The sequence below is a fragment of the Macrotis lagotis genome, chromosome 2 (genome assembly GCF_037893015.1).
Source record: "Macrotis lagotis isolate mMagLag1 chromosome 2, bilby.v1.9.chrom.fasta, whole genome shotgun sequence".
Lineage (NCBI taxonomy): Eukaryota > Metazoa > Chordata > Mammalia > Peramelemorphia > Peramelidae > Macrotis > Macrotis lagotis.
Genome location: NC_133659.1, coordinates 145,398,217 through 145,411,995, shown reverse-complemented (window position 1 = coordinate 145,411,995; position 13,779 = coordinate 145,398,217). Strand labels below are relative to the sequence as shown.

The following is a 13,779-nucleotide window of genomic DNA, read 5'->3' as shown; positions in this document are numbered from 1 at the left end:
CCTTTTGAGTTATTTTCCTTTTGCTTTTAATTTCTCAAATTGAAGAACTTTGGAATCATACTATGGTGACCTTAATCAGCATAATAAGAAAATAAATGTGATGGAATAAATTTAATATCACTTTGAAAACTAGTAGAACAGTAGAACAGAGTAAGATGTGTTTGCTTAATTTGCTTCTAGGCTATTTAGAATTAGATTCAATTATTTATAATTTTTTACAGTTTCAGCTCATATCTTTCTGTTAGTATCACTTGATTCCTCCTAACATACAGCCAAATGAAAGTTACCTCATCAGCTCACTAAATACCCTGACTTCTAGTTTCTGAATGAATTTTAAAAGTTTAAAGAAAAATGGAAATCAATTGAATATTCTAATCAGTTAAGAGAAAAATATCTACCAAAAGAATCTAAACTACATTTAAAATGTGAGTTGTAAAAGGTCTACAAGCTTCAAATATAGGAACTAAATCAATGTGATTTAAATGTCAGAAATAATATTTTAAAAATATATAACAAAGGAGTGAATGGATTTTCCTAACTAAATTCTTAAAGTACTGGTTTAGGGAGTAACTGTTCACTTAAGTCCTTGATGCTATAAATAATAGATTATATCTGAAAACTAAAAGGCACTTGTTATAGAAAAAAGACAGCTACAAGGAAGTTTATCTGGGGAGGAAATATGATTTATCTTTCTTTATGCCTGAGTATCTAAGATTTCATTACTCTATGTACTCTGTATCTACATACCACTTTGTACTCTATGTCTCCATAGAGTAGACCTATAGTAAATATTGCAGCCTAGATTTTTAAAAATTTAAATCCATATATGCTATCTAGAAGGTCTTAGTATTTCTGATGTTTCTATTAATTATGCTACATATTTAATTAATTTAATATCATAATGTCTATAAAAATGAATTTCTTTTCACAAAATTTCAATAAGGCTATATGTGTTAGTTCAGTTGTTTTTTTTATAACTTGTGGAAGGCAGGGGATTTTCTGAGTATGGAATAAAACTCTCAAAACTAGCTAGATTCCTATTAAAGCTGAAAAAATTCTCCAATACTCCACTATTACCAATTACATACTATCAACTCTTTATTAACAATGAAAGCCAATCAGTATCTCTTTCAGGCTATGAAGAAGCATTGTTTCCATAAATGCTTTCTTATTCAAATTACTCATGTTTCTGAAGTTTATTAAGTGATACTGTGATTGCCTTAAAATGTTTCTAAGCCTTCCTATCAGGGAATTATTATAGCAACTTAAACATATATATCATGTTAAGATTTATAAAGTTCTTTCTTCATAACAAGTATTTAGTGCAAATTTTGTTATCTCCATCTTATAAATAAGGAAAATGATTTCCTTAGAGGTCAGAGGACAAAGTGACTCCTGGTCATACAACTATCAGTCAAGACTCAAATCTAAATTTTTTGACTCTAGATCAAGCATTTTTTTTCCACTGCTTATGTTTTTTCTTTTGATATTTTTCTCAAAAAGAAAATGTTACTTTTATCTAGAGAGAAATTGGCAGTGCTACATTAAAATAATTGCATTTTTACAGTTAAAGGATGCTTGAATGTTCATTATGTTCAAAACACTGTGTTTGAATATAGTAAGAAAAAAATGAAACATTCTCTGCCCTTAATGAACTTAAATTTGATGGGGCAGAGGACATGTATTTATTTACATAAAGGAATTTTTTATAATATCAAAAAGGTAAGATTAATTCTTATGTATTTTACTTATTTTGTCATTTATTTGTATAGTAAGACTCTAAGTGATTAAAAAAGTGTTTCTCATCTATAAAATTCAGGAAATATTCTAGATGTTCTTTAAGGGCTCTTTGAGCTTGAAATCTATGTGTCTATTATGGTACTCTTTAGGTTGTTCTTGTATTTTTCTGCTTTTTTTAAACTAAGGACACACACATAATAAAAACATGAATAAGGTGGTTATTTGTTTTATTATATTTTTAGTTTTTAAAAACCCTTCTTTGAGATTGCTTCTGGGAGTATAGAGTCTTAACCCTTTTAGAATGAGTTTAAGATAATACTCTCATCTTCTGTTTCTCTGTATTTCTATTGACTGTCCCTAGTGCCTAGAGTTTTCTCTCTCTCCTTTCTTCTGTCTCTTAGATTCTTTGGCTTCCTTCAATCTCAGGTCACATTCTTCTTCAAGAAACCTTTCCTAGTTTCTCCCAGCTGCTTTTCTATTCAAGATAACTTCCTATCTATTTTGTATGTATCTTGTATGTACCTAGTTATTCATGTGTTATCTCTCTCATTAGCATTTGAGTTCTTTGAGGTTCCATTATCTTTCTTAAGCCCCCAGTACTAAGAACCACATCTCATCCATATTAAATCCTTGATAAATGTTTTTGATTGAACTAAAGTATTTATTGATGTGATCATTAAAATGGCTATCTTAACAGAAGTTCTGAATTTTTAACAAATCATTTAATATTCTGAATTGTTGAGACATTTATATATATATATATATAATTTTGAACTTTTTAAAAGGATATAAATAAAATATTTTCATTATTCTCTAAATTATAATAGTTTATAAAACATTTCAATTATTTTCCTCTATAACATTTTAAATGCATATATTTCTCAATTGTATCATTTGAATTTTAATTAACTTAGTTTAATTTGGTTGGTCATTTTTATTTTTGTTACTGCATTTTAATGTTATTAATTAGTAATAAGTTCTCACTCTTTTTCTATCTTGACTTTATTCCCTCAAAAGACAGTAGTAACTTACAGTGGCATAGAACCTTCCTACATTTGCCTGGTTTTCAAAGGTTTTCCTTACCTAAAATAAAATAGGATATAGTCATATCAATTTGAGAAAATTTTATGAGGTTATTTTATTAGTTGTGTATGCAAATAAACATTCATTATCTCTCTCCTTGTGTGATAGTTATTTTAAACTTGCTAAAAAAAATAAACTTGCTGAGGAGGAGAAACAACTTTTTCCTGTGTTATCGATTTAAATAACTTTGAGCAAAAGAAAACTGAAACATTCTGGACTTTATTATTAGGTAGATATTACCATGTAATATTATAATAATAAATTATAAATAATGAACTTAATCTTCACTATTTTTCACAATTCTTAACTCTACCTCTTATAAGTGATTGTTCTTCATCTCTGCAGATATTAAGAAGGCAGGCCTTCTGTCTGTTATTGGCAAGGTATATAAAGCTTCATTTTATTGGATAGTATTTGTTCTGACAATTTTGTTTTTATTTTTATCCTGATCTGCCCTAAATTATAATGACAACTTTAGATATATACTTTAAAAGAAAGGTAGTTTTAAGGATTTTTAACTTGACAAGCTTTACTTTTTCAAATGAAGTAGCATGAAAATGCCCTAAGTTATTGTTATCTTTTTAGAATGCTGAAGCATTAGTTTCTAAGTAAAATGGGTTAGAGAAAATTCAGACTTCTGCACTTGGTTGTGGTATCTTACATTTATATTATTCTGTGACTTACCAAGTGATTAATATAATATATATATATATATATTATCATTCACATTTTACAATTGGAAAAAATGAGGGTTCAAAAGTATAAGTGGCACACCCTTTATCACAAAGCTAGGAAATGGTTGAATTAGGCATTAGGTATCCCTCAATGTTCAGCTTCAAATGTAGACATGTGAAATAAATATTAATGACTAATTGTATATGACATTTGAATATTTACATATATTATTTAATTTGTTTGATACAACCACTTTAGGAGGAAAATTAAAGTAGACATTTGCTTTTTATCAGTGAGGAACCAGTCATTGAGAAGGGAAGTGATTAACTTAGAGTAATGCTGCTAATAAATGGTGCCTAATAAATGGACACAAATCTTTTTACCCCAGTCTTGTCACATTGCCCTGGCACTTCCCTTATATTTTCTTTATTTGTAAAATGAGGGGGTTAGATTAGATGATCACTTTAAGTTCCTTCTAGATCTCAATTTTTGAACTATAAACTAAGTGAAATAATAGTTATTATTGAGCATCATCTTCTAACCCTGGCTTTATATTCTAGCAAGTAATCAAAATCCTAGGATGTCAAGAATGTCAAGAATCACAGAATTTTAGAATTGAATTTCATTTATTCTAGCTCACACCTGAGAAGGAATTTCCATTGGAATATACTTCTCATGTGGTCATTCAGCCTTTTCTTGAAAATACCCAGGGAGAAAGTAAACTACTATATAGAAAATAAACTCCTCAGGCAAACTGTTCTATTTTGGGGTAGTTCAAATTGTTGGAAGGGGCAGCTAGATGGTGTAGTGGATAGAGTACTGGGTTTGGAGGTAGAAAGATTATCATTATGAGTCAAATCTAGCTTCAGATTTACTTACTAATTGTGTGAGACTCAGCAAGTCATTTAACCTTGTTTGGCTCATTTTCCTTATTTATAAAATGAATTGGAGAAGAAAATGCAAACTACTCCAGTGTCCCTATCAAGAAAACCCAAATGGATTTATGAAGAGTCCGACATGACTGAACAATAGCAGCATCAAAAATTGTTGGGAATTTTTTCCTTGAACAAAATCTACTTCTCTTCATTTGCTACTCTTGGCTTCTAAGTTTGACTTCCTTTGGGAAAATGAAACAAATAATTATTTTTTTCACCTGAAAGTTTTTCAGATATATATCTTATAACTATTGTGTCCCCAATGGTCTTTGTCTTCCATCTGCCTAAGTATCTTGTTTGATACCATAAGCATATAAAAGGGGTGCTATTTAATTTTTTCCAGGCATATTCATCAACTTTATTTTATATTTTTTACTCCAGATGAGTAATAAATTAAAGAAAGTTAATATACATTAACAGTACAATGGAAATAATAATTATTCACTTTATGTTGCACTTGAGAATTGCAAAATGCCTATTAATTTCTCAATTAAATCTATCTACAACCCAAAAGCTAGTGGAAGTAGGGTTTCTAATATATAGAATAGAAAAGACTCATAAAGGTTAATTGACTTCCCTAGGGAATATAATTAGTGAGCAATAAAACTGGGACTGAAGTCCAAATCTCCTGACTTTATTTCTTGTACTCTAATATATTTGCTTCCATGGCATAAAGGATGCATAGCTTTTTTATTTATTAATTTAGAACTTTAAAATAATTTTTATTTCAAAAATGCCATTTGATGCATTTTGTGTTTTCTAGAAAATACTGCTGTATTTTGTATCTTCTTAAATGAATATCCTTTAGAAAGCATTTTGAACAGTGGTCTGTAGCAGTGAAAGCAGAGGATGCTAGACAAAGTTGCTGTTGATGAATCTTTCTCAAACAGGAGCTAAATGCTAAGATGTTTTATTGAGATCTCACTCTGTTTTTAAATCTTTGATGGCAGCAGAGAGGGCTATTATAGATTGTAACAGGTTTTAACCAAATATTTAGATTAGCGAATATCTGTGTGTGGTTCATAAACCTTATGATTCTTTTACTGGTTTATCATCTATAATAAACTGCCTATCTGTGGTATGCAATAGATTAGTTCTGGTCCCTTTTCTATTCTCTTTCTTCATGTTTTCAATTGTTACCACATGGGGTATAATTATCTTCTATGTAATTGTCTTCAAAATCTATATTTTGAACCCAGTTCTTCTAGAGTTCCACTTGCACCTCTCCTCCTACTGGAAGTATCATAACATCTCAAGCCCAATGTGTACAAAAACTAATTTCATATTCATTTCCACAATTATCTATTTCTATTGAAATGCCTTCTACTGAATGTACCTTTTGAAATATCATTTTTTCTTATTATCTACAATTACAATTTCAACTTTATCCTTAACTCCTCCTTCTCCTTCACCTAATATTAGTGGTCAATCTTGCCATTTTTATTTCTCAATAGCTTCTCCTTTCCAACATCTCACCCTTTTTATCTATTCTTGTACTTAGAACACTAATTAAATATCTCACCTGGATTATTGTAATAGCTTTCTAATTGGTCTTCAGACTCTCTTTTCCTTAGATCATCTTTTTTTCAAAGTTGTTTACCTAAAGTGTAGGTCTGACCATGTCACTTCCTTTGTCAGTAAATTCTAATGCATTCCAGTTTCTTTTAGAATAAAAAGTAAACTCTTCTGTATGACTTTTAAAAACCCTTCATAATCCAGCATCAATGTACTTCTTCAGTATCATTATGATGTTTTGTTTTCCTCCACATTCTCCATGCTAAGCTGACTTCCTTCATTTTCCTCGCATATCATTGTCTTCTGTCTCCAAGACTTTGTACTGGCTATTTTCTATTTCTGGAACAAACTCCTACTCTCATTGTTGGCTCTTAGAATTCCTTCAAAACTCTGCACAAGTGCCTCCTCCTGCATGAAACATTCCTTTATAGTGCCTCCTTCAAGTTTGCCATCTATTTATTTGTATATACTCATTTATGTACATGTTGTATCTCCTTGCAGAATGCAGAATTGTTTCATTTTTGCCATTGTGTTCTCTTCCATTAACATGTTGCTTGGCATGTAGTAAGCTTTTTGTTCGTTTTTTTTTTGTTTTTTTTTTTTAGTTTTTGCAAGGCAGTGGGGTTAAGTGGCTTGCCCAAGGCCACAAGGCTAGGTAATTATTAAGCGTCTAAGATCGGATTTGAACTCAGGTACTCCTGACTCCAAGGCCAGTGCTCTATCCACTGTGCCACCTAGCCGCCCCAATGTAGTAAGCTTTTAATCAATGTTTATTACTGGATTCTGTTGTAATATTGATATGTATAATACGGGCAGTTGTCATTGGTGGACAGAGTTTTGGATCTTGATTCAGGAATAATTTAGGTAAAATATAGTGTTCTATAGTAAAGTGAGTATTGCTTATGAAATTTGAGGACCTCTGATGCTTACTACATGGATGACATTTAACATCTCTGGATTCTCAGTTTCCTCATCTGTAAAATGAGAGTTTGGGCCATTTGGCCTCTGAGATGGCCCCTTCTGGTTCTACACTAATGAGTCTTGTCTGTAAGACTATAAGTCTTGTCTCTACTACTTTCTTGCTAAAATGACTGAGAAATTCAATCTTTTATTATATCAGGCAATTTCTTGGAATTTATCTACTAATACATGGTTTATTATTTTCATTGGTGGAGGTTTACTCATCATGAGGACTTTGCTGAAAAAAAAAAGTTACATTTCCTTTGGTAACTCATATATTTCACTTATGTCTCTGACAATGAGACACCATTTTCATTCATTCTTTTTTGGGAGGGGCTCTTTGTAGGTGGTCTTCTGTCTTGCCTACATGGTTTATAGGCAAAAAACATTTGAGAACATTTGATTGACCTACTGAAATTTTGCAATTTATTTTAGGGGCCTTGATGCTCTGAGCAAGAAAGTGAAGTCTCCTACAATAGATTTACCAATAGAGTCAGTAAGTCTGAGTCTGCAGGATCTGATTGGCTACTTCCATCCACCAGATGAACATTTAGAGCACGAAGATAAGCAGAACCGGTTAAGAGCTCTAAAGAATCGACAGAATCTCTTCCAAGAAGAGGTAATTTTATACCACCCACTCTTTCATTTTGTGCTGTTCCATAGGAAAAATAGCTTCCTGATTGATATTCTTCATGACAGAAATATTCTATGCCTTCCCTGTACATTTCAAACCTTTGGATCATTATTTGATGTATGTAGCCTAATAAAGGAAAATCTAGCTCTGAAGGTATGATGCTATTATTTTTTTTAGGGTTTTTTTTTTGCAAGGCAAATGGGGTTAAGTGGCTTGCCCAAGGCCACACAGCTAGGTAATTATTAAGTGTCTGAGACCGGATTTGAACCCAGGTACTCCTGACTCCAAGGCCGGTGCTTTATCCACTACGCCACCTAGCTGCCCCTATGCTATTATTATTTTTATTTCCATTACCTAGGAAATAAATATAGGAAAGGCAGCCAGTCATATGGTATAGTGAATGGAATGTGATACTTGGATTCAGGAAGAACTGAATTCAGTCTGATGGTAGCTATGGGGCCATGGGCAAGTCATTTAATTTTTCTGGGTCTTTGTCTCTTCATCTGTAAAACAGAGAAAATAACATCATATAAGTTTGTTGTGATTATCAAATGAGTTAATAATATATATATATATATATATATAAAAGTGCTTTGAAAATTTTAAAGTCAATATAATTACTACTATTACAGAGAGAACAGAGTAAAACTAATTATGATGGAACTTTGAACTCTGTTAGCAATAATAGACTATCTAATATCAGTTGTTTCCCTGCCATCAAGTTAAGTAATATTGTTCATAATGAACAATAAAAAAATAAAAATTAGGAAATTAGTTAAGAATATTATTCATAATCATTTAGACAGTCACTAGTATGGATACACAATTTGATGTTCTTGTTGAATTACATAATTTTATAGCTGAAAGGAGGTTTGTTATTCATTGTCTGATCCATATTCTTTATTTGAGAAATGAGAAAATAGTACTAGAAATGTTAAGGATCTTGCCCAAGGTCATATAGTGAATATCAGATACTGTATTTTAAGGACTTCTCTCTCACTCATAGAATGACTTTTCTGAATGAAAGCCCCATGTTACAATGGACATTAGAATCCATTCTTAAATCTCTGTATTGTCATGAGATTTGCCTTGATGACCTGTTATTAGTGAATGTATGTTGATATCCAAAGATCATTACTTCCTTTCTGTACTGCACATTTTTATGCATATTTATTTTTATGTGTATTAATTTTCCATCACAAACTTTAGAAATCTACATGTCAATTCTTTTAGATCATTTTTCACTCTGAATGTAGAAGAAATTTGAAAGCAGATTCATAAATTTAAAAGCATTGATTCAACTTAAAGAAATAACAATATCAGGAAATAATTTATGAACTGGGAATATGTATTCCTAGGTGTGTTTGATCATTAAATTATTGAAATGCATCATGTTATGAGAACATTAGTATCTAATGAAACTGTGTAATTGCTACAGTTAAATTCTTTTAGTTTTCCACAATCTGAACAGAGATTTTTGTAATACATTTTTTGGTAATAGATTTTTGATCATTTGTCTGATGAATTAATTATTTCTTCTTTACTCATAAATTCTACTTCATCTTGACAGCCTTACATCTAGTAATAATAACAAAAGATACATGGAATTGAGAGTTCACTTATAAGATTATTAAATGAATTTTTCACTTGTTTGAAAAATGAGACTTCTTGGCTTTTTTTTAATTCATTAATCCTTCAATATCACTACAATGTTTATTTTAGAATAAAAATATAACATTATTTAGTTCACTATTATTACTTTCAACTAGAATAAATGTACATGTTATAATAAAATGCAGAATATACAATTGTGAGTTATGATTAAACAAAGAATATTATTGGAGTAGAGCTTTGATTGTTAAATATGAAGTTTTCCTTTTATTTTGTTTCTTTAAATTGGTGTTACATTTGTGGTTTATAGCCCTTCTTAATATGTTTTCATTCCAAATTTAAATGTAGCAGTTAGACATTGCTGTAAGAGATCCTGCAGTTTTTACCATTTGTGTGACTCTAATTATAATGATGTAAAACTACTTAATTTTTTCTTAAATTTTCATTTGACAGAAATATTAATATGAAATATATGTTTAAAATAGGTTTGTATTTTATTTTATAATTTTTCTATCCTTATTAAATGGCCATAATTTGTTTTATGTTTAGGAATCTTGGTGTCTGTTTCTGATACTGTTTTTTTTTGTTTCTTGTAGGGTATGATTAACCTTGTCCTTGAGTGCATAGATAGATTACATGTGTATAGCAGTGCAGCCCATTTTGCTGATGTAGCTGGGAAGGAAGCAGGAGAATCTTGGAAGTCTATACTAAACTCTTTGTATGAGTTACTAGGTAAGATGTAAGAATGTTTTTTAAAGGTGGTGAAATCATAAATCTGAATTTATATGAGTTAAGAAAGAGTAAGAGTGCTGTAATTCTTTTTAGGTACTTTTTATCAATGATGATAATGAATCTAGTAGTTTTCATAGATTATAAACCAAGTTCCATGGCTTTATATTCAACAGCCACAACATTTTCCTTTGCTTAGAGGAAGAGAACCACAGGAGTAGCATTCTGGAAATTGATGTTTCCAAGTGAAATGTCTATGTCGGTACTTAACATTTGATGGCTAAGATACTGTAGTGCAGTATGTTAAGTCAGGACTTCATATTTCAGGAATTTTGTGATTCCTAATTTGTAGTTACTACTTACACTGACATATATAATATTATGATTTTATACAGCAGCAATTTCATTTTCTGTAATTGATGATGTTAATCTTTCTATGGTCAACATTTTAGTGATGGAACCCTAAACATATTTAGGCTAGTCTTTGGTACACTACTAGGTTTGTGTTTAAATCCCTTTTGTCTTATTTCCTGCCGTAACACATTCCCTACTTAATAGACCCCTGTACTTGTGGGAATGTGGAGGCAAATGCTGTTATCTAATTTTATCCTCATATACTATTATTATCTTCATATAACTGAGGAAACAGAGGAAGGTAAGTATTCAGAGGTTTGTGCATGGACACAATAAGTATCTGACATTGGATATGAACTCAGGTCTTCTTGACTCCAGACCCTGTGGTCTCTCCATTATGTCAGACAGCTGCCTCCTACTCCTGAGATTGACTCCCTCCATATTAAAAGATGCATGATTTGCAGAAACAACTTCTTCATTGGTAACATAAGCACAAAAAGGAAATTAAATAATGAAAGCTTACTTATACACTCTGTTAAAGCATCTCTTGGAAAATATATGATTTTTCCCTAAGAATAGAGCAGAAAAAAAAGTTTTTAAGATATTTTTTCAGGTGGCAAGATATTTAAAATATTTTCAAGTCTGCTATAATTTGTTTTCCCTTGATGTTTATAGTAATTGGGATATTACTACTCTGATAAAAAGATGTAATTTCTTATTTTGGATATTCCCTCTGCAATAAAATTACTCAATTATACCTTCCTATGTTTTGCTACTCTTCTCTATTTCTTCCCATAAGACATCCACCTAGTATTCTGGAGGCTTGCCTTACTTTCTGTGGTCATCATGAGGACACCAGTGAAACTCTTAAGGTTGATCACCTGTCATCTTTTTCACTCGTTATAGGTTTATCTCACCTTTTACAATTATTCATTTCTCTGATTACATCTTTTACTCCTGATCTTCTTGGAATTCCTTATTGGTTATATATTTTGCCCTATCATATGCACCACCTATTTCTCCATTGTTCTCTATGTAATCATCATTTTATGTCCTTCAAAAACTATTGTATTTCATGCTTGCAATTACATCATAATGCAGGTGGAAGTTTGGAGTTAAAATGCAGTCTTTTGTTTGTAGATACTTGAGTTGCTACATGACTTGCAATTTCTTGAAGGCAATGTATTTTGTTCTCCTGCCAGAAAGATTCTAGGTTCTCCATTCAAATGTATATCATAATCTGGACAAGTATGTTTTTCTTTTTTGACTTCCCTTGGTCATTCTATACTATTTTGCATGATTACAGATTTCATCCAGAATGATTTGATGCCATCAGCAGAATATTATGTGAGAAAAGGAACATGTAGGGGAGACCTCATGATCTGTGAGGAATCTCTCTTCATCTGGGAGTGTGCTCTGCATCTCCTCCATCATAGAGGCAAACAACTTTGGCGCGTTTATGTCTTATTTTTACATATCTTGCCTTATATTTATAATCTAATGGCTATTGATTACTTTTTCCCCCCATTATTAAATATTTGAAGGAATCTTGAAAGATTTTGGTATTTGGATAGAAGATACTTTGTGGGAAGCCAGCATTTTAAGGTGACAATATGTTCTATGGTATCAAATGCTTTTTTCTAAATCCATAAATAATAAGCATAGGGATATCTTATATTGTCTGCATATTTCAGCAAATTATCATAAAGATCTAGACCATTGTAGAGTATCATTTTTAGAAAATCTGTTTATTCCCTATCACATCCTTTGGAAGATATCAGTTCATGTGTAGATAATTGTCATTAAAAATGTATAAAAGGGAAAGTAAGTGTATAAATCAATAGTTGTTAATGTTTTTTGTCACTTTTTTATTGTATCAAGAAAATCTAAAATGTTTCCTCCCATATCTTCAATGTCTTTTCCACATTCAGATAACTTGTGAATAGATACTACAATGTCCTGAAAATTGTGCCTTTTCCAACAAAAATCTTTCTATATACTTAGTCCCATTAGGATACCTTTCTTGTCTTCATTCTCATTAATGTCATTTCTACCTTCTCTGTAAGGAAAAACATTAGAATACTATTTATTATAGTGACTACCAAGGTGGTAAAAACTGTTAGAAAACTCTTTCCTAGGGCAGCTAGGTGGTGTAGTGGATAGAGCATCAGCCCTGGAATCAGGAGGACCTGAGTTTAAATCCAGTCTGAGACACTTAATAAATTACCTAGCTCATGACCTTGGGCAAGTCACTTAACTCCACTGCTTTGCCAAAGACAAAAATATAAAAAGAATATATATCTGGTTTCCTTGAAAATGTTTAACTGGGTGGCACAGTGGATAGAGCACTGGCCCTGGAGTTAGGAGTATCTGAGTTCAAATCTGGCCCCAGACATTTAATAATTACCTAGTTGTGTGGCCTTGGAGAAGCCACTTAACCCCATTGCCTTGCAAAAAAAAAAAAGGAGAAAAGAAAAAGAAAACTCTTTCCTACTCTTTCCCATTTTCCTTCTATTTGTTGTTCCATTTGTATTTTTAAATGCCTTTGAAATGACTCTTTTATTTGGATCTTTTGTCAAGTTTTCTTATAGCTGATTTTTTAACCTTCCATTGACTGCCCTTTTCTGATTTGTCAGATGATGTGCCACATCTCCTTCTTCAAGAGATATTTTAGATAATTTATTTTCTAAATCAGTATAACCTTTGATTGCCTTCTCTCTTTCTTTGAGAGGTAAATTAAATGGTTGTTAACTAATATATTTTCTGTGATCTAATGGTTTCCTGTCCAGTGCCTACCAAATTTTTTCAGAGGATAGAATTCATGATTAAAGGCATGAGACTTCTGTGTCTAGTCTGTGTTTGGCTTCTTATTCCTTCTTTCTGAATCATACTTTGGGAAATACCTCTTAATATCCTCACTTATCTTACTTTTTACATTGAAGTGATTGTATATTAAAATGCATGTTAATTTAATTTAGATGAGTTTACCTATTTTTTAAATAAAAAGCCTCTGCTTCTTTGTCCTCTCCAATTGATATTTGTACATAAGCCACAGTTATTTTAATCGTGATCTTTTTTGCACATTTTTACCATGGCTATTGGAATATAAGAAGACCAAAAAAAACCTCAGAGTAATATGTTATTAAAGACACTTTCCATATAACTTTAATAAATTTGTTGTTAGTATTTGTTCCTAGAATATGTATTATTTGACATTCATAAAAAATGTACTTTTTTCAGAATTGTCTTTTAGATAATTTCAGGAAGCATACCTCTTTCCTCTTTTTCTCATAGCACCCTATTCTGTACTCCCATTAACTTCTTAAATAGTTCACTATGAGGGATTTGTCATAGCTATAACATTTTATAGGAATTAGATAGAAAGTCAATATCAACAAAACTAAGGCTTTATAGAACTTTTATCTTAATAACAGATTCTGTAGTCTGTTTGTAATTTAACTAAACTGAGTTATTTTGAAATGTAATTTTATGATTTTATAATTGCTTATAGTGGTATCTTGACAATTGCTAGGGGTTGTTTGC

The 13,779-nt window shown here is 31.1% G+C and overlaps 1 protein-coding gene across 13 annotated transcripts in view; it reads left to right on the top strand.

Moving 5' to 3' along the window:
• Positions 1-13,779, top strand: part of RYR2 (ryanodine receptor 2) — a 766,826-nt gene that overhangs the window by 373,700 nt on the left and 379,347 nt on the right. For all 13 annotated transcript variants that reach the window (XM_074222945.1, XM_074222939.1, XM_074222937.1 and 10 more), the window contains 2 exons: positions 7,344-7,527; positions 9,750-9,885. In XM_074222945.1, the coding sequence (XP_074079046.1) occupies positions 7,344-7,527; positions 9,750-9,885 (320 nt within the window). The remainder of the gene's footprint in view (positions 1-7,343; positions 7,528-9,749; positions 9,886-13,779) is intronic.